At 42.5% G+C, this 20640-nt stretch overlaps 1 protein-coding gene across 1 annotated transcript in view; it reads right to left on the reverse strand.

Annotated features, from left to right (window-relative positions):
* Positions 1–20640, reverse strand: part of LOC132834339 (unconventional myosin-Va-like) — a 202041-nt gene that overhangs the window by 128855 nt on the left and 52546 nt on the right. The window contains exons 2-3 of the mRNA XM_060853108.1: positions 9681–9791; positions 1556–1727 (exon numbers count right to left, since the gene is read on the reverse strand). Of these exons, the coding sequence (XP_060709091.1) occupies positions 1556–1727; positions 9681–9791 (283 nt within the window). The remainder of the gene's footprint in view (positions 1–1555; positions 1728–9680; positions 9792–20640) is intronic.

Genomic DNA, 20640 nt, shown 5'->3' on the forward strand with positions numbered 1-20640 from the left:
TCACAAAACATTAGCCTGTAACTTATGATAAGTACGTAAATAATTGCTTGACGGTACAGAACTTGAACATTGGTAAAAGGAGACAAGGAGTCAAAGTACAAGATAAAATGTTTCAAGTTCTTGCCTCCTTTTAGCAACTCTTAAAGCAACTCAAAGAGATAGCTGTAAGACTTGGAAACTATTGCACTGATTGTATTCTTCGAGTCAGAGAAGTTTGTGTCATTTGCCAGTTTTACTGATTTTTCCTTCTGGGAAACTAAGTGTAATGTTCTTTCAAGAGGATCTAGTATCCAACTAACAACAATTAAATTGCACCATAGTATATATTTATCACCAAAGGTCCACTTCCCATTATGGCAAAGAGAAATCATACTGTATTTACATTAACACAATCACACAGTTTATATACATATGTATACTTTATATACATACGTATACTATATATACTGCATTGATTTGATTTATTATTTCACGTGTTCTAAGGTACAGTGAAAAGTGTTGTCATCCATGCTTTACAGGCAGATCATACCACAGGTGCTTCAGGGTAACAGAATACCCCCACTCTGTCAAGTTCATGCATGTCCTGGGCCTCCTCCACGAAAAATCCAAGCCACCTGATGCCTAGAGGAAGAACGCCTCATCTTCCACCTTGGCACCCTCCAACCACATGGCATCAATGTTGACATCACTAATTTCCTCATCTCTCCTCCCCACCTCATCACAGGTCCAACCCTCCAACTTGGCACTGCCCTACCTGTCCATCTTCCTTCCCACCTATCCACTCTATCCTTCCCTCTGATCTATCACCATCATCTCCCCACCTCCATCTACCGAGCACCTTCCCAGCTCCCTTCCCCATCCCCACCCTACTATTTATCTCTCGGCCCCCTCGACCCTCCCACCACCCCCACATTCCTGATGAAGGGCTTATGCCCAAATCATTGATTTTTCCTGCTCCTCGGATGCTGCCTGTCCTGCTGTGCTTTTCCAGCGCCACACTTTTCAACTCTTAACAGAACAGAGAGCAGGATAAAGTGCTACGGCTGCTGAGAAGGTGCACAGAGAGATCAATACTAACATTCAAGAGGTCCGTTCGGAAAACAGATAACTTGCAACACATTTACTGCTTCTGGAGAGAGAAAAATAACAGCTTTTCCTCATTAATAGCAGTGCACCATATCATTGCCAGTAAGTGAGCATTACTGGATTCCCAAAGTAAAATCAGATGCAGTACCATGACCTAGTTTTGAATTTGCAGCAGTGAGCATCTGACACTGGAATCCAACAAATTCACCCACCACTCGTGGACAGCTAGGTTGGTAATGTCTCTGCAATTGTCATTAGCTGTCATAATTAAAATGAATTGGGTCTTTTCTCTGTGCACAATCGCATCGATCAATCTTGAATGGAACCTCAAGAAAGCAACAAGAATGTCCTGGCCCAAACCAATAAAAAAAAAGCTTAAAAATGTGTAACTGATTAAGGTTGAGTTCAAATCACCCAATGTTTTTAAAAAGTCAAGGGCAGAGTTGTTTCTGAGTAATTCCTTACTCACCGCAGTAAGTATAGATGAGTTTTGAATCCATGAAGCGTACTTTAAGGTTGTGCAGCACAGCTGGCTCATGGAGATAACTGAGTGCTGTGAGGTCATTTTCACCCACCAGGATGTCAGGGTTTCGCAGGGGTGGAAGCTCCTTAGTTTGTGGATCGATGTTATATCGAGTTTCCTGTTGTTAAAAAAACAGCATAACTTATAAAACCAAAATGGAACGATGCAGATGTCATGCAGTAGATTAGATTAGATTAGATTACTTAGTGTGGAAACAGGCCCTTCAGCCCAACAAGTCCACACCGACCCGCCGAAGCGCAACCCACCCATACACCTACATTTACCCCTTACCTAACACTACGGGCAATTTAGCATGGCCAATTCACCTGACCCGCACATCTTTGGACTGTGGGAGGAAACCGGAGCACCCGGAGGAAACCCACGCAGACACAGGGAGAACGTGCAAACTCCACACAGTCAGTCGCCTGAGGCGGGAATTGAACCCAGGTCTCTGGCGCTGTGAGCCAGTACTGCTAACCACTGTACCACCGTGCCGCCCAGTAGTTAAGCTTCTGACCAAGCACAGAGGTACCTTGGTACTTGGAGTGATATGACCTGGTACATTTTAATCGCAGGGACAAGGCTCTTGAGAAGCACCTTGTTTTTCTAAGTTGAAGACACTATAAAATTACAAGTTGTTGTTGTGTCAGCTAAGGCATACAAGGCGACTCCTATATCCGTGGAATTGTTTTCAGTTATCCGCTGGTTTACCGCAGCCCAAACATATTATAGGGAACCTTCCAGAACCAGGGACCAGGGACCAGGGGGCTACTGGGTAGGTAAATTTCCCATTGAAATGAATAGGTCCGGACTTACCCATGGTAGGTCTTAAAACATATCGCCCATGGGTATGAGGGGACACAACTGTTTCAAAAATTACAAAGAAGGAGTCTCCTGCACAGTTAGTACATGATATTATTCAAATATTCCCATGAACAGAAAAGAAGCACAAGAGAGAAAAAAAACTTACATTTATATAATTCCTATCACAATGTTAGGACATGCCACAGTGCTTCACAGGCAATGCAGTACTTTTAAAGGGCATAATGTAGGAATTCTGGCAGACTATTCGTACCAACGAGCACAATGTGATTGAGATAATGTAGTCAGTTTTCATGATACGGGTTGCAGAATAAATGCTGTCCAGAATACTGGTGAGAAACCACTTTTTCATATGCCATGTGATTGTTTACAGCTATCAGGACTGAACATTTTATCTGAAAGGCAACATCGCTGACAGGGCAGCACTCCCTCAGCCCTGCACTGAGCTGCCAGTCTAGGCTTTACTGCTGAAGCCTCTGGAGCAGAATGCGAACTCTCATCTCTTAACTCTGGGACCAGAGTGCTATCCACTAATTCAATAAACAAAATGTTAGCAAAATATCAGACCTAAATATCGTAGCTAACGAGTTGTTTCCCCACCTCAAATTATCAAAGGGAAAAAAATATTATGGTGGCACGGTGGCTCAGTGGTTAGCACTGCTGCCTCACAACACCAGGGATCTGGGTTCAATTCCAACCACAGTTAACTGTCTGTGTGGTGTTTGCACATTCTCCCCGTGTCTGTGTCGGTGTCCTCCCACAGTCCAAAGATGTGCAGGTCAGATGGATTGGCTGTGCTAAATTGTCCATAGTGTTCAGGAATGTGCAAGCTAGGTGAATTATCCATGGGAATGCCTGGTTACAGGGATACTCTTTGGAGGGTTGGTGTGGACTCAATGGACTGCTTCCACATTACATGGTTCCCTCTCTCTTCGGACCAGTTGGGAAGTATTATTGTTACTGCTCATGTTTACTGTACTTTGAGATTTCGATTGAATTTAATTTTGATTTCTGTCCTGATACTGAAAGAAATGCAATGGCAACACTCAGTTTGTCAGAGCTCAAGCAAACCTGATTTGGTTTAATGATGGTCTGGAGACCTTTCACTCCATGCTGAACTGCTCAGAATTGCCAAACATCACAGATTAACACAGGGAATAGGGGTGTATCACAACTGAACTGGTCCTACAGTGAGAAAGCCCTGCACTAGACTGAATGTAGGTGGAGGGTTTCAGGCATCACCCTGTTCTAAAGAAGATAATATAAGGATGTGGCTACATTATATCTCTTCCTTTACAGCTCCAGCAAAACCACATGGACAACACGTCTTTTCAAAAGCACGACAGTCAAAATTGAAGGAGTGTTCTCCGATGAGATCTGTAGAGAGGTCACACTGGCAACAGGTTTGTTTTTGGCAATCAATTTAATTATGCTTTCTACAACCCTGTGGATATCTGTGGTCTGTGTATTATTGGCAGAATTTCAATATTTGGAATATTTTGTCCATATTAATTAAAAATGCAGACCACGTGTCAAAGAGTAAGAAAATCTCCAGTGGCTTGGAGCCCATGCTCTCCTTCTGTACACTCAAATGTTAGGCATGCATCATAGCCCCATTGCCTGGTCTTGGAGAAGAATTCCTTTGCTTTTTGAAGATGAAATTTACCTCAGAACTGCAGTTTTTAAAAAAAAACTCGATAAATGAGATTGATTTGTTAATATAGTCTTAAGTTCTGTTTCCTCATGTCATAAAATTATCACTCACTCGTCAGCAATTTCCAACTGATAAAATCCTCAATATTTTCTGGAAGAATTTAAGTGCTGTCCATGTCAAATGACTGTGCTAACTGTTAACAATATCTGTCTGATACTATTACTTGGAAATAGACCTGGCAGCAGAGAATTAACACCATTTTACACTGGTTTCTGCCTTCCCTTCTCTAGATAAAGAGTTGGTGGGGGTGGGGGGGGGGACAGGAATTACCACTAGAATTACCTGAATATGGATCCAGGAAGGAGCCTTTGCTAATTGTCCCATCTTAAAAGTTTTACTTTTAAATCACTAACAAGCCAAAGTTATTGGAATAAAATTATCAGCAACAGCGTGTGTAGTTGGGCCCATTTTACAAAGTGCGTGCCAATCAGGAGCTGAGGAAAGGCACACAACAGGTAACAACATAGACTGGCCTATGTCAGTAGGAAGCAAATTCCATGCCTGGGAACAAATCCAATTCCTAACCAAAATGAGGTGACAACAACGCAATAATTCAAAGTCACACATTTATTCAAACAAGATTTTGAAACAGCAGAATACCTGAAAGTCCAAAAAGTTTACTTTCTAAACTCCTTTAGAAGTTTACATTTCTCCCTCCTCAAGGGTGCTGACTAAGTTCGAACCTACTTGAAACAGTCTATTCCTCAAACTTGATTTTGGCTTTCAATGTTTACATAAAGGAAATCAGGAACTACAAAGCACTTTACTGCAGTCACAAAACAGTTTGCAATGTTGTAATTACAGACTAGCTCAGTTAGTGAGGAACATGTGGAGCAGTATTCCTTCTAGGTGAAAATCCTGGAATCCCTTCCTAACAGGGAATACTGTGGAAATACTAAGAAAGAATTTTTAAAAAGTATAACGCGGGGTTGTTCTTTAATCTTTTGATTAACTCAAACCAACAGACTGAAAAAGTGACTTATAACTGGAAGGATTCAAAGTAAAATGTGATTGGACTACTTCACTCTAATTCCTAATTCGTTCCTAATTTAGAACTGACCAAAAATTGACACCGATTGGCAAACATACTTAGAGAACCAAACAGAACTAGGAGAACTAAAGATTCAAGAATATTCAAGGTAAATGTTTATCATCTGAGATGAACAGATTTTTCATCAGTACAGGGATTATGGGGAAAAAAGCAGGAAAGTAGAGTTTGAGGATCATCAGATAAGCCATGAACTGAATGGCCTATTTCTGCTCTTAATGTCTTTATGGTCTTATAACGTGACACATGGAAAAAGGCATACCTGTGCAGTGTTCTGCAGTGAGGGTTAGGGACACAGTGGGGCAGAATATTGCAAACTTTCCTGTGTCACAAAACTGGTCCCTTTTTTCTATAAGCTGTTCCTTTTCTCAAGGCTACTGTGTCCTTAATTTTTGTTTTCCAGAGGGGTCATAAAACCCTCCCAACTCTGAGGTGACTAGTTTGGTATAGAGATTAAAAAGGGTGTTGAAAGGCCTTTTGTTTATATGTAAATAGAGGAGACTTCAGGCCCAAGTGGTCATGTTATAGAAGTGACCTGTATAATGAAAGGGGAGTGGTCAGCTCTCTAAGTGAGCAAGGCAAAGGTGAGGACTTCAGATGCTGGAAACCAGAGTTCAGATTAGAGTGGTGCTGGAAAAGCACAGCAGGTCAGGCAGCATCCGAGGAGCAGGAAAATCTATGTTTTGGGCAAAAACCCTTCATCAAGCCCGAAACGTCGATCTTCCTGCTCCTCGGATGCTGCCTGACCTGCTGTGCTTCTCTAGCTGAGCAGTTCAGTCCAGAACTAGTTAGGAGTTCTGCTGTGTGGAAACAGGCTCTCTCTCGCTCTCCTTCTGACCTTCTAACTTCAACCTCTAAGCATGTATTCCATTTTTACTGTTTTTTTAAAAGGGGGTTTGCTTATTGGGACAGTTATATTCAGAACAACATAATTAAGTCTAGTTTGGATAGACTGAGTTCTGTAGGGGTTTTTTATTTTGTTCTTTGTGTTTCATTGTGTAATTTTGTGAATAAATGTTTGTCTGCTTTAAAACCTGGCGGTCAGCCTAGGTATCTTACTCCTGGTAATCTTCACTTACTGAAACAAATTGCAAAGTTATAGTCTGGGCTGCCTGCTTAAGAATGTTTTGAGTGGTCCGGCCTAGTCCATAACACCTGTTGATTGGATACAGATAGAAGTTGAAATGTGGAGAAGTGTTCCATTTCCTGGCAGAGACATCTGCACAAAGACTCCTCTCCCCAAAAGCTCGTAGTCAGTTTCCAAATGAATAAGACCCCCAGGTTTGGTTATAATGTGGAAACTGGTCTGTTGAGATGATGCTATGGCTTTAAGATTAGATTAGATTACTTACAGTGTGGAAACAGGCCCTTCGGCCCAACAAGTCCACACCGACCCGCCGAAGCGCAACCCACCCATACCCCTACATTTACCCCTTAACTAACACTACTGACAATTTAGCATGGCCAATTCACCTGACCCGCACATCTTTGGACTGTGGGAGGAAACCGGAGCACCCGGAGGAAACCCACGCAGACACGGGGAGAACGTGCAAACTCCACACAGTCAGTCGCCTGAGTCGGGAATTGAACCCGGGTCTCAGGCGCTGTGAGGCAACAGTGCTAACCACTGTACCACCGTGCACAGGTGTAGTTTTTCCTGTTTTTGTTTTGAAGAGTGGTTTTGAGCCATAGGTACTAGGCTGTCTCCTCCAAGCCAACCAGGTAACCAGCTTGAGAGGCTTTAGGGTCTTTAAACATTTTGGAACAAAAGCAGCATGAATGGGTGGAGTCAGACTCCCACAGAACCAGGGTTTTAGTTTTGTTTTCAGTAGTTGCTGGGGTTTTGAAGCTGCTACATCTCTCTGTTACAGCGAAAACCCTTGGTTCTCTTCCTGCTGCCAGAAACACATGAGAGACGATCATTTTATGAATTTGCCTTTGCCAAGGGTATGTTTATGGGATGTTACTATGTTGGAACAGTTGCTGTTTAGTAGTTAACTAATCTATTATTCTGTTAAGTTTTCCTATAGAGTTAAAGTCTTTCTTTTGTTTGTATTTTAACTGGGGGTAAGAATTAAGTGTGCTTTGCTTAAAACCAGTTAGTGTGACCGATCAGATTAATCTGAAACACAGCACATTACACTTGCCTTTAATTAAGGTAAAGATCAGGGTCTAGGCTATCTCCTTGACATATTTACTGGGGGTATGGAATGGTCCATTACACTGGTCAGTTTTATTTATTTTTCTATGGGCTGTGGACACTGATGGGAAGGCACATTAAGGGATGTGCAATTGTAAGAGGGGATGTTTGGGGCCAACCACATTGCTGAAAGTCTGGAGTAATATGTTGCCCATGGGTAAACTTGGGCAGATTTCCATCCTTAGAGGATATCAGATGGGGTTTTACAACAACCAATGACAATTGCCATTTTCAGTATTATTGATTCATTAATTGAAATTAAGAGCCACCAGGTGCCCTGGTGGGATTTGAATTGGTGCTCCTCAGAGTAATTACCATGACATCTGGATTACTAATCCGGCGACATTATCAATACACCACCCATCTCCCTGCCAACAAACACACTGCATGTCTTCATAGAATCCTTACAGTGTGGAAGCAGGCTATTCAGCCCATCTAGTCCGCGCTAGCCCTCTGTAGAGCATCCCACCCAGACCCACCTCCTTGCCCTATCCCTGTAACCCTGCATTTCCCATGGCTAATCCCCCTAACCTGCACATCATTGGACTGTGGAAGGAAACCAGAGCATCCGGAGGAAACCCACGCAGACACGGGGGAGAATGTGCAAACTCCACACAGACAGTCGCCTGAGGGTGGAATCCAACCCGGGGTCCCTTGGCACTGTGCGGCAGCAGTGCTAACCACTAAGCCCCTGTGCCATCTTTCTGATGGTTATTCATTTTTGTCCATGATCCAATGTTTGGAAATTCCAAAATTTCAGCAGATTGGACCATGCCCAACTTGTCAGTTTGTTACTCTAGTTACAAGGTTGCTTTAGGCTTTGGGTCTCCCCTGTGTTTGGTGGATGAGAGGTCTGCCATAGCCCAGCAATGGACTCAAGTCTGGCAAACGCATCAGTGCAACATATTAAAGACATTTGACAAATCGATATTTGTTTGGGTAGGATGTATAGCTCCATTGGGTGCAAGTGATTCGCTGAAATTTTTCATCACTGCTGCATTTGGAATTCATTACCAAACTGAAGCAGTTTTGCTAAAACCCTGTTTAGGATGAAGCCCAGGGGAAGGATGATATTTGTTCAGAATTGATGTTTTTTAAATACGAACATTTCCACGTGCCCAGAAGGTCTGCACTCTGTTTATACACAGAGCCGGTTTGTGTTGTAAATTCACAGAAAAATATTGAACGCAGCTTTTTAAAAATGACAGAAGGTGGCGAAGAAAAAAAAGGTTCATGCTGAGTGCACTTAGCAATCTGGGTCTAAACAATTCATTTTCTCCAAGTGATGTTACAAATCAAGTTACAGTTCAAACTTGCTTGTACAGTCACAAAAGTGAAATCTTTCATGCACCAGCCCACTCAGGTCAGTGTCTTAAAGCGTAGTTGCTTGTCTTTATTCTTGGATTAGAAATATTTCTGTGACATGCTTGAAGATTAGTAACATGCTATCATTTTAATCGACAGAGCTGAAAATGAGTTCATCACAAAAAATAAACAGAAGGGTGTTCATCCGGGAGCAATCAGATTTTAAAATTTCTGTAAATAACTTTACAGAATGGTGCATAACCATTCATTCGAGCCATTGGTATATGTGTGTCCATCAGTTGCCAAGTGAATTTGACAGTTAAAAACTTTCTGCTAGTTCCCAAGCACCTAATAAACAAAGTTTCCTTCAGGGTCATGTAGCTCAGTGGTAATGTCCCTCCCTTTGGGCAGAACGTTGGTGTTCAAGTCCCGCCTCAGAGTGCAACGGAGGTATGTCATAAATTTTCCAAACAAGGTGAATTAAAACCAAAACTGGAGAGCTTCTGTGAAGGGCTGCAAATGGATAAATTAGCAGAAACTCCTCATGTTCATATTTGATTTGGAATTTGAGCCAGTTTGTGGGTCGGGCTAACTTCCAGCTGACCCATTTTAAAAGGAGTGTAAAAGTTTGCAGAATCAATACCCCTGCTGGTCTAAACTGTGTCTGCAGTTCCGCAATTATTTCTGCTCAATCAGAACCACTGTGCCAAAATTCCCCTCCCTGATTCTTACATTTATGAACTCATTATTGCTGCTTCAACAAACACATCTTGACTTGTTCAGTGCAAGGGAAAAAGAAATGCAATGCGTACCCCCAAGTTTGATTATTTATGGAGGACATTACAGCGATTGCAAACAATCATGTCTGTGTTCTGTGACAGAAAGACAAGTATACATTTCAAAGTTGGTAATAATTATTCATTTGGCAAACTTGTGAGTGCACATTCTATCATGGATTTAAAACGCAAGACTTGGAGTTTACCTGCTCATCCTCGAATTTCAGATGAAGCACTGTGTCTCCTGGCTTGTAATCTTTCAGAAGCTCCGCGGATTTCCAGACATCCTCTGTATCAGGGATCCACACCCTGGCAAACTGTAACACACAGAGCAGGAACAGTTTGAGAATGAGCCCTATGAAGTGGAAGGAGTTAAAACCAATAACAGGCTCCTAATTCCATCAGTACCCCATCAGATCTTCAGCATGTCTTAAGATGAATGAGGAAAACCTCCTCAGGGTTTGCAGCTAAGTGGCTGCAACTTTCTCCATCTGCACATGTTATGTTTGCAAGTGGCTCATTCAGCATGATTCTCATCCAACTTAGTTCCATTTGAAGGGAATTGTGACTGTTGCTTTGTTGACACACCAAAAACTTGGTGGACCTGACTGTATAGTTCCTATCAATGTAATGACCAAAAGTCATTAAGAACCTTTGCCCAAAAGAGGGTCACAAAGTCTAGGGTGTTAAATGGGCTCACATAGCAAAAAGGTTTTGCAAGTATCAAATGCAGTTCTTAATTTGAACTTTTTGACAGCAGGAAACAGCTTTGCCCTTTACAAAGTGTACTGTGACAGGAAATAGAAACTTTCTTTTTGATACATTTGCATAATACAGAGGAACCTCAATTATCCAGCATTCAATTATCCGAATTTTGGATTGTCTGAATAAGATCGCAAGGTACCGATGCTTGGCTAAAACTGTGTTATCCGGCATTTAGTTATCCGAACATTCAATTATCCATACAAAGTACTCCTCACACGTGTCATTCGGATAATCAAGGTTCCTCTGTACATTATATAAGTTTGGATTTTGAAGTAGTGGCATGCTGGTTTTGATCTGTGCCTGTGAAGTGGTTTAATGATTATCTCCCAAGTATTGCTGTAACTATGGGGATTTATTTTTAAACACAGTATGCAACACAGTTTACTTCCTGGTGAGAAATGGAGTTTACTTTCATTGGTTGAGTTTTGAGTGAACAGAGGGAACAATTGTGCATTAAACTTTGATTAAAGGACACGTAATTGTGACTTATTTTGGCTGGTGCAAAAACCACAGTCTGACAAAAATGTCTGGTTTCAGTTCAGGGTTTGTAGAAGTCATGGTTAAAGTTAGACATGTAAGACCTTTTCTCTTGAAGGCGGCTATATTTTAGAACTCTTCAGATATAGGTTACTTCAGTGTAAGGAGTTTAATTTTAAATTTTCTAACCAGAACATTAAGTCTGAGCTCAGTTGTATGAAGACTCAAGGGAAAGGCTGTCAGATTTTCAGGACTGGGAATTGAAGCATCAGTTAAATTAAACCCTCCAGATCTGATACAGAAGGGAATTCTGTTTGGTGTGAGCATTGGAAAAAGGTGATGTTGGGATGAATGGGATAGCAATATACCATGTGTTGCAAAACATTTAAACTTGTTATAATATAAATACGTTGGTTTATTCCATTCTTCTTCATTTCTTTTGCATAATGCACGTGTTCTGTTGTTAAAGCCAAATCTGCAGCATTGCATTTTACAGTGCAGTTAAAGCAAAAATAACATCCATCAAGCTAGGTTTCAATCTGGGATCCGACTTCCCAAGCAACAACATCAGCTGGGTCCCACAGTAAGACCGAACGTGAATCAGAAGGAAACCGTCTACATCAGAAACATCTTGTTTTTATTTCTGGTGTTCCAAATATCAGACTGCAAGTTCAACCTTCCAACTGACTGACACAAGTATATAGGAAGCACAACTGAAGTAAAACACAAACACAGACTGCCATATTAAGGTAGATTGTTCTGAAGAAAGTAACAGCACTCGAACAACACACCTCGGAACACTTCAACCCCAGGGCATCAATGTGGAATTCAACAGCTTCCTCATTTCCCCTTCCCCCACCTCACCCTAGTTCCTAACTTCCAGCTCAGCACTGTCCCCATGACTTGTCCAGAACTTGTCCTATCTGCCTATCTCCTTTTCCACCTATCCACTCCACCCTCTCCTCCCTGACCTATCACCTTCATCCTCTCCCCCACTCACCCATTGTACTCTATGCTACTTTCTCCCCACCCCCACCCTCCTCTAGCTTATCTCTCCACGCTTCAGGCTCACTGCCTTTATTTCTGACGAAGGGCTTTTGCCTGAAATGTCGATTTCGCTGCTCCTTGGATGCTGCCTGAACTGCTGTGCTCTTCCAGCACCACTAATCCAGAAACATAGTTACTATTGCACAGATCATCCAGGACTAATTGTGAGAAAGAGACGGGCTGGTAAACTGCCAATAATGGTGCTTCAGCATTATTATTGTTGCAACAATGGCATTTTCTCCTTCACATTTCCACAATTTCCAAGAAGCAGCTGCTTTTGAACAGTTATTGCTGATTAACTTCTCAGAGTTAGTTAAATCTGGTTACCAATAGTGTGGGTAGCCCTTCAACAAAATGATAATTGCTCAGCATTGCCAAACTCTCTTTCCCAGAAAGTGAACAATTATAAAATGTCCAGTCATTATGCAGCGCTTAAAAACAAACCACCTTTGCCGCTTTATCTATTTTCCTGCCTCCCCAACTTTATGTCCCTTTCTGTCCTTGATTTGACATTGAACGCACCTTCCTGTTTATATCGCAACCCTTTAATCTGATCAGTTACGTAGCTACACCGATTATCACAGACGTTCCCAAGACTCTGCACCCGAAACTGCAATGTTATCAGAACTCCACCTGCCACTCAGGTAATACCAAGAGACGTTTGGCTGAGGGTCCAATGTGGCAAGACACCAATGGACAGAAATCAGAGCAGAAGAGAAAAGATGGTAAAGTCCCCATCCGTTATCCTACTCCCAGATTAAATATCCCTCTCATTAACAAACAGACCATGGGGTGGGCATAACATTTCACCTGCAATCTCCTCCCTTTCTAAATTACCACCCCATGTGCTCCATTCCAAGTTTATTCTAATTGAGTGGTAAATCAAATCCTATCAGCTTTGTATTGTCTTTACCATTTCATTCATTCATTGAATGTGTATATTCATAGCAAGGCCAGTATTTATTATCCATACCTAGTTGAGAAGGTGGTGATGAGCTGCCTTCTTGAACTACTGCAGCCCATGTGCTGTAGGTAGACCCACACTATCATGAAGGAGGGAATTCCAGGATTTTGATCCAGTAAGGAATGGGATATATTTCCAGGTCAGGATGCAAAGCAGCTTGGCGGGGAACTACATGGGGTGATGTTCCTATGGAGAAAGTGAGGGCTGCAGATGCTGGAGATCAGAGTTGAGAGTGTGGTGCTGGAAAAGCACAGTGGGTCAGGTAACATCCAAGGAGGAGGAGAATTGGCGTTTTGGGCATAAGCCCTTCATCAGTTCTCATGTATCAGCTGCCCTTGTCCTTTTGAGCGGAAGTGGCCATAGGTTTGGAAGGTGCTCTCTAAGGATTGTTAGTGAATTACTGTGGTGCATCTTATAGATAGTACAGACTGCTGCTACTGAGCGTCAATAGTGGCAGCAGCAAATATTTGTGGATGTGGCACCAATCAAGTGGGCTGCTTTGTCCTGGATGGTTTTGAGGTTGTGTTGTTAGAGCTACACCCATTCAGACAGGTGAAGAATTTTCCATTACATTCCTGACTTATGCTTTGCAGATGGTGGACAATCTTTGGGGAGTCAAATGGTGAGTTACTCGCCGCAGGATTCCTACCTCTGCCTCTGTGTTTGTAACCACTGCATTTATATGGCTCGTCCATCTCAGTTTCTACTGGATGGTAAGCTCGAGGATTTTGATAGTGAGGGATTCAGTGATGGAAATGATGCAGGATGTCAAGGGGCAATGATTTGATTCTCTTTTGATTGTGTGGCAAGAATGTTACACATCAGCTCCAGCTTAGATATTGCCCAGGTCCTGCTGCATCTGCATCCAGCTGTTTCAGTAGCTGAGATGTGAACATCTCCACTTCAGACCTTATGAAGGAGGGTAGGTCACCTGATGTTATTTTTCACTGACTCTCCACTGCATCCATCCTTTTCATGCTGGGCTGGTTATAAGGAAACCTCTCATTTCTTAGATGTACGAGTGAAAATGAAGGTTGATCGATGTACTGCACCATCCGTGTTACAGCTTTCAGTGTGGATTCTTCAGCTTCTACCAAACCAATTTAAACTAAAGAATGACTCGGTCATAGAGTTTTACCACACAGGAAGAGGCCCTTCAGCCCATCACATCTGAGCTGGACATCGAGCAGCCTCCTATTCTAGTTCTATTTTCCTGGGACCTTGTATGCTATGATTTTTGAAGGGTTCATCTGAACCCACCACACACTGGATGAAAAAAATTTCACCTTATATCTCCTCTAAACCTCCTGCTCGTCTTAAATTCATGCCCTCCCCAACCCCAGCTACTGACCCCTTTAATAAAAAAACGTTTCTTCCCATCTTACATATTTCCACCCCTCATAATTTTACATTCCTCAATCAGGTCTCTCTCAGTTGTGTTTGCTCAAAATGTGAAAAACAAATCTATTCTTGACTAGTGAAACACCCCAACCCAGCTAACAACCTGGGTGAATAGTCTCCAATCTTTCTGCTGCTATCACATCCGTCCTATAGAGTGGCAACTAGATCAGCACACAGAGTCCTCTAGCTGTGACCTAACTGAAGTTAGAGACAGCTCTAGTATAATCTCCTTGGTCTTGTATTCAATGCTTTGACTAATAATGGCAAATATCCCATATGCCTCCTCAACCACTTTATCTATCTGCTCCACCTTCAAAAAGCCAATGATGGAGACAGTTCAGAGAAGTACAATATAGATGGAGTTGAAGATGTCAGACCTCAGAGATGAATCTCTGGCCAAGGTGAGGCCACTGATCAAAGTCAAATCAGAACTGGGAACAAATGGTATCCAGTTGGCCAAAGGCTTATAGTCCCCATACACAGGGAGATGGGAATGTCACTGTACCAATAACCCAAAGCCGTGACTCAAGCTTTATGACCCAGGTTCAAATCCCAGCACAGCAACTGGTAGCATTTCGATACTATCAATATATCTGGAACATAGGAGCTAGTCTCAGCAATGGCCAGCATCACAATCATTATCCATTGTGACAAAACCTATCTAATTCACTAATGTCCTTTAAGGAAGGAAGTCTGCTGTCCTTACACAGTTTAACCTCTATGTTATTCCAGACCAAAGCAATGTGACTGCTCTGTGAAATTGTCTCTCAGCAAGCCACTCTGTTCAAGGAGAAGGGCAACCTCTGGTAAGGCTAGAGATGCTCATATTCCAAAGCAAAAGCACTCCCTTGCTCCACACACATCATCTGCCATGTGTAGGTATCACCATTACATGCTTCATAATTCAGACTCATACTGAAAGCATTCATTTGCACACTCACTGGGGAAACACTATTATAGAAAACAGTCCGGTCGATATCAGAAAGCAGTTATTTCATGGACACAATAAAAATGTCACTCTGATTCTGTGAAACCTTATCAATCCACTTTCTGCTTCCATTGGTAACTCTCGGACGTGCTTCTGAATTTGCACAAAATGGCAGCGTGCTGAGCTCATAATTGACACTACAGTCTTGTGCTCACATGGCATTCCCTTGAGGCAATGGAAATAAAAAGAATTTTGGAGACTGGTGAGGATCTCCATAGCAACCAGTAAATGGGTTCATCAGCATTTAGCCTGATGAGCTGGAAGGATGTACCGTGAGTGTTCACTGTTCCTGATGGCTGCAGCAAGACTTACAGCAAACAGAAAATGATTTGCAAAATAAACTTGACACACAAAATTGTTGGGTTTTTTTTCCTTTGGTTTCTCAATGTGCTCCTGGCAAGATTCCATTGGACAGGGGAAGAGACGGGGAGTCTGCATTGTCATTGCTCAGCTAATTGGCACAGAGCAAATGCCAACTATTCCAGATGTAACCTCACAGCTGGTCAATATGAAAACCCAATATATCTGACAGCTGGCCTCCTTTGGAAACAAAAGGCTTGGAAATTATCACCGGGAGCAGGGGATATGCCGAGACCTACTCAAGAACATCCTTCCTAAACGGAAGCACAAGAACCATTCAATTGGCTGCTTGAGTGAAAGCAAAGTTCAAAGGGCATTGCCTTGGATAAACTTCACACAGTCATCTGTGCTCAGAGAAGACAGCATCCCAAAATTCTGAAGACTTTAAAAATAAAAGAAACATTTTTCCAGTCTTGACCTCAAGTTGCTGCACTCCCAGGTCCACTCCAGCAGGGAGTGGAGATCAAAGTCAGTTGTAAATTGAAAGGAAAAGAGAGAATGCTGGAAAATCTCAGCAGGTGGCAGCATCTGTAAGGAGAGAAAAGAGGTGACGTTTCGAGTCTAACTGACCCTTTGTCAAAGCTTTGGTGCCAAGGGCTCGTCATTCTTTCATAGTGGACAGCTATCGAGTCTGGTTCCTCCTTCCTCTCTTCCTAGTACAAGTATCCCACAGAGCAGAAATGTGCAGGTTCTGCCAAATTACTAACATTAACCTACTGCGTAAAATGGCCAAGTTGCCACCGATTGCTCAGTTGTCTTCAGGGAAGTGTGGTATACGCAAGAGTCATAATCTGTGAAAGATCCCTAGGGCACTAATTTATTTTTTGACTGCTTCTCTGGAGACTTTCACATAGGCAGTTTCTCATTCTCACCCAACTCCTCAATGAAATGACATACTCATGTGCTAACATTACCGCATTACAGTACTAACAGCATCTGTGATTTTGCGTGCGGTGTTTAGAGTGACACGGAAGCAGACTTTGAAGAATTCAATAATTCCCTCAATAATGACCAACCATCCATTAATCTTAAAGCCATAAAACACAATGAAAGCATCAGATATCCAAGATGTCACGGTATTTAAATTGGCACAAGGCCACAAGGGTAAGCTAGCAATATTTTATTTTTCCAAAATAACTGAAATATGCTTCTACACACAAAAAGCCATCACCTTAATCACACCTTCCAGGTTGGTAACATAGCAACTAAGATGATTCCATCGCATCTTCACAAGGTCAGACTGCATTAACCAGTTAATTGTTACTCAGAGTCACTCCTGAACATCTGCAGGCTTTGGCTAGAATCATCAGAGCCATTTTTGTTTTATTCATTCACAGGATGTGGGCATTGCTGGTTATGTCAGCATTTATCAACCATCCCTAATTGCCCAGAGGGCAGTTGAGAGTCAATTACATTTTTGTGGGTCTGGAGTCACATATGAGGACTGCAGATGCTGGAAACCAGAATCTAGATCAGAGTGGTGCTGGAAAAGCAAAGCACAGCATCCAAGGAGCAGGAAAATTGACGTTTCAGGCCTGACCGGACAAGGACGACAGATTTCCTTCCTTACAGGATATTAGTGAACCTCCTTTTGTGACAAATCAATCATCATTGTCACCATTAGGCAACCTTTTCATTCCATTTTTTTTTAGTTGAATTTAAATTTGATAATCTGTCACGGTGGGATTTGAATCAAAGCCCCCAGATTATTAGTCCAGGTTTCTGGATTGCTAATCCAGTGTAAGGACCATAATTTGTAGATCGTTCATTACTTCAGCGATTTCAGATTTTCTTAGCTGCTAGTGTTTCTTTAGTGATGGGTTTGAAATACTTCTTTGCAATGTCCATGCTCTCCCATACCCTTTTTTGTCTCCCATGCTATCCCACATCCCACTGCAGCCTCCCTGCCTCTCCTCTCATATCACTGCTCCCTCCATACTTCCCTTGCAGCCTCCTCCTTCTCCCCAACACTCTGGGACCCAAGGTGGCTGCCTTGGTTAAAAGGTTGCTCCCAGTCAGAGCAAAGCAACTGTTGACAACTGGCCCTCAGTATCTGAGTCCTCCCAACTCTTGGCCCTCCACCAAACTCTCATTCCCCGCTGGCTCCCTCACTATCAGATGTTACTTATCTAAGTCCTCAGCACTCCTCCAGTCACAGGTTAGTTCCCTCTCACACTAATTGACAATGGGTTCATGAGTGAACTTAGCAACAGCAAGCATGACAGAGATCCAGCCTGTGATTGGAGGAGCAGCTTCTCACCACATGGCAATGGACAATGGGTAACGACGTGCATTTGCAGAGCTGGCATATGCACGATGGGCCGAGGGGACTCTATCTGCGTTCTATCCCTTCTGCAAGATTTCCTTCCATTTAAGTGACTCGGCTTTTCTCCAATGGTTCATTCCAGGATGGAATTTTCCCAGGCGTTTTGTTGACTTTTCAGAGTGTATTTGCCTACCACACCGGTGTATGCTGACTGCTAATCCAGAATTACATTCCACTTACTCTCCCTTCAAATTCCCTCCACCGCCCACGATATCTACCATATCATTGGACAATATTTCCACATCAGCTATCCATCATGTGACACTACGCATCCGCAAGATGAAAAAATGAATGACGATTTAAGGACAGTGCGTCCAAACCATTACAGTGAAAACAGAGTGGATTTAGTCCAAACTGGATACAAATCTAATTCCGGAAAAGGAATGAAAGGATCTGACCCTCCTCAAACTCTACATTCCTGAACATGCAGCAAATCCCAACGAGAGGCCTGCATACTCAAGAGGATATTGTGGCAGATAAGAATCAGAGTTCTACGGCATGGAAACAGACCATTCAGTCAAACTTGTCCACACCGACCAGACAAATTGTCCACACCAATCTGACCTAGTCCCAGTGGCCTGTACTTGGCCCACATCTCTCTAAACTCTTCCTATTCATATACTCATCCAAATGCCTTTTAAATGTTAATTGTATGAGCATCCGCCACTTCCTCTGGCAAACATGCACCACCCTCTGCGTGAAAAAGTTGCCCCTCAAACTTTTAACTTGCTCTGATTTAACGAGAGATTGCAAGTTTGCAAAGCAGCATAATCGCTTTGCCAGGTAGTGTGCTCCAACTGCTTACCAACCAAACGGGACTAACCCAGTTATTTTCAGAGCCACTCCCTGTGAGAGCCAAGCGATAAAAAGGAAAATGGAGGATGACAGCAGGCAGTGAGACAGGGCTAAGTCAATCTCATTTTAAAATTCACAGGTGACAGTTTGTTCTCACAAGCTTGTTTGACACAATTATAAAAGACAAAGCCAGCTGATAAAGTGTTATGAAACTGTTTCAAAGTTAGCCACCTTATGAAAGAATGCTGACTGGATGAAAGATCACTTGCACAGGAGCAATCTGCAATCAATCCTACAATATCCAGAGAGCAGGCCTAATGATAACTGAAATATCACACCAACTCAAGAGGTTTGGCATGAAACACTCCCAGTCAGGACATGTATTATGAAAGAATGAATTATGAGTGGGAGGAGCCTATTCGGCCCTCCTGGTCTGTTCTATCATTTCATAAGATCATGGCTATTCTGATTGTGGTATCAACTCTACTGTCCACACTTATACCCTGTCAGTGCTGCATCCGGGCACTGTGATTGGATTCAATTTTTAAAATCTGGCAAAATAAGCTAGTTTCATAGGCCACTGTCACTGAGACTATTAATTGTTGCAAAAAACCAATCATCCTTACCTGGCTTGGCCTATTCATGACTCCAGACTCTTAATTGTGTCCTGAAATGGCACAGTAAGCCACATTTCAACAGCATTTGGGAATGAACTATATCCCAGGAAAGGGTGTGAGAATCTAACCCAGCCTTCAAGATAATCAACGGCCCTGTTTCCACTGCTCTCTGGGTTTCTTCCACCGACCAATTACCCTGAGGAAAAGCTCTCTCCATCTTCAACTGGAGACCCTCTCCTATCCTTATTTTTAAACTGGTCCCTTAGATTGAGTCTCTGCCAGAAGGGGAAACATCATCCCAGTATCCATACTGTCAATGCCCCTCATACTCACTCATGGGAATTGAACATTGTCAATTGGGCAAAGTAAGCATTCATGGTATCTTCCTACTTGCCCAGGGAAGTGGGCAGTGTTCTTGAACTGAGTGGTTTGCTTGGGCACTTTCGAGTCAAACATATTGCTGTGGATCTGGAGCCACATACCAGGCCAGACTGGGTAAAAATGACAGATTTCCTTCCCAAAAGAAACACGAGCAAGACAGAACGGCATGACAACAAATACAAACAATTTTATCACCACCATTACTGGCACTAGCTTTTAGGTTCAGATTTAATTAAATAAATTTAAATTTCCTCAGGTTACTGCATTGCTGGGAAAACAGAGTTCTGAAGAAGGGTCACCGGACCCGAAATGTTAAATTTGCTTTCTCTCCACAGACCTGTTGAGTCTTCCCAGCAATCTGTGATTTCGGTTCAGATTTCCAAAAATCCACAGTTCTTTTGCTGGGACTTATACTAATGATCTGGAGATGAGTTTAAGCCTCTGAAAAAGTGAGGCCTGCAGATGCTGGAGATCAGAGGTGAGAGTGTAGTGCTGGAAAAGCACAGCAGGTCAGGCAGCCCTCCTGATGAAGGGAGTATGCCTGAAACGTTGATTCCCCTGCTCCTCAGATGCTGCCTGACCTGCTGTGCTTTTCCAGCACCACACTCTCGCCTCTGAATTACTAGCCTAACCACTAAGCTACTGTACCCCACAATATTTCTGCTGAATCTGTGAAAAACATAGTCACTTTGACTACCTGCTACTTTTAAAGGTTGTGACCAATGAATATTTAAAATTATGGATTGCAAGTATTTAAAATCAATATTTGACATACTGTTCCGGACTTTTGCATGAGTTTAGCCACTGAACAAGACTTTTCATATTGAAGTACAGTGGAGTATTTTGAACTGATTTATATTCCCAGGTATTTATTATCATTATCCAGCTTCCATCAACGTGGATCCATAAGTAACTGCAATACAAGAGTGGAAGGGAGACCCTGTGTCTTATTTTCCCCTTCATTCTGTGTTGATATGTTTTGAATCTTTTATAGGGACCCCATCCCACTCCACTGAGTCTGGTAAAACAGTGAGTTCTCATGATG

This window comes from Hemiscyllium ocellatum, chromosome 39 (assembly GCF_020745735.1).
Source record: "Hemiscyllium ocellatum isolate sHemOce1 chromosome 39, sHemOce1.pat.X.cur, whole genome shotgun sequence".
Classification (NCBI taxonomy): domain Eukaryota; kingdom Metazoa; phylum Chordata; class Chondrichthyes; order Orectolobiformes; family Hemiscylliidae; genus Hemiscyllium; species Hemiscyllium ocellatum.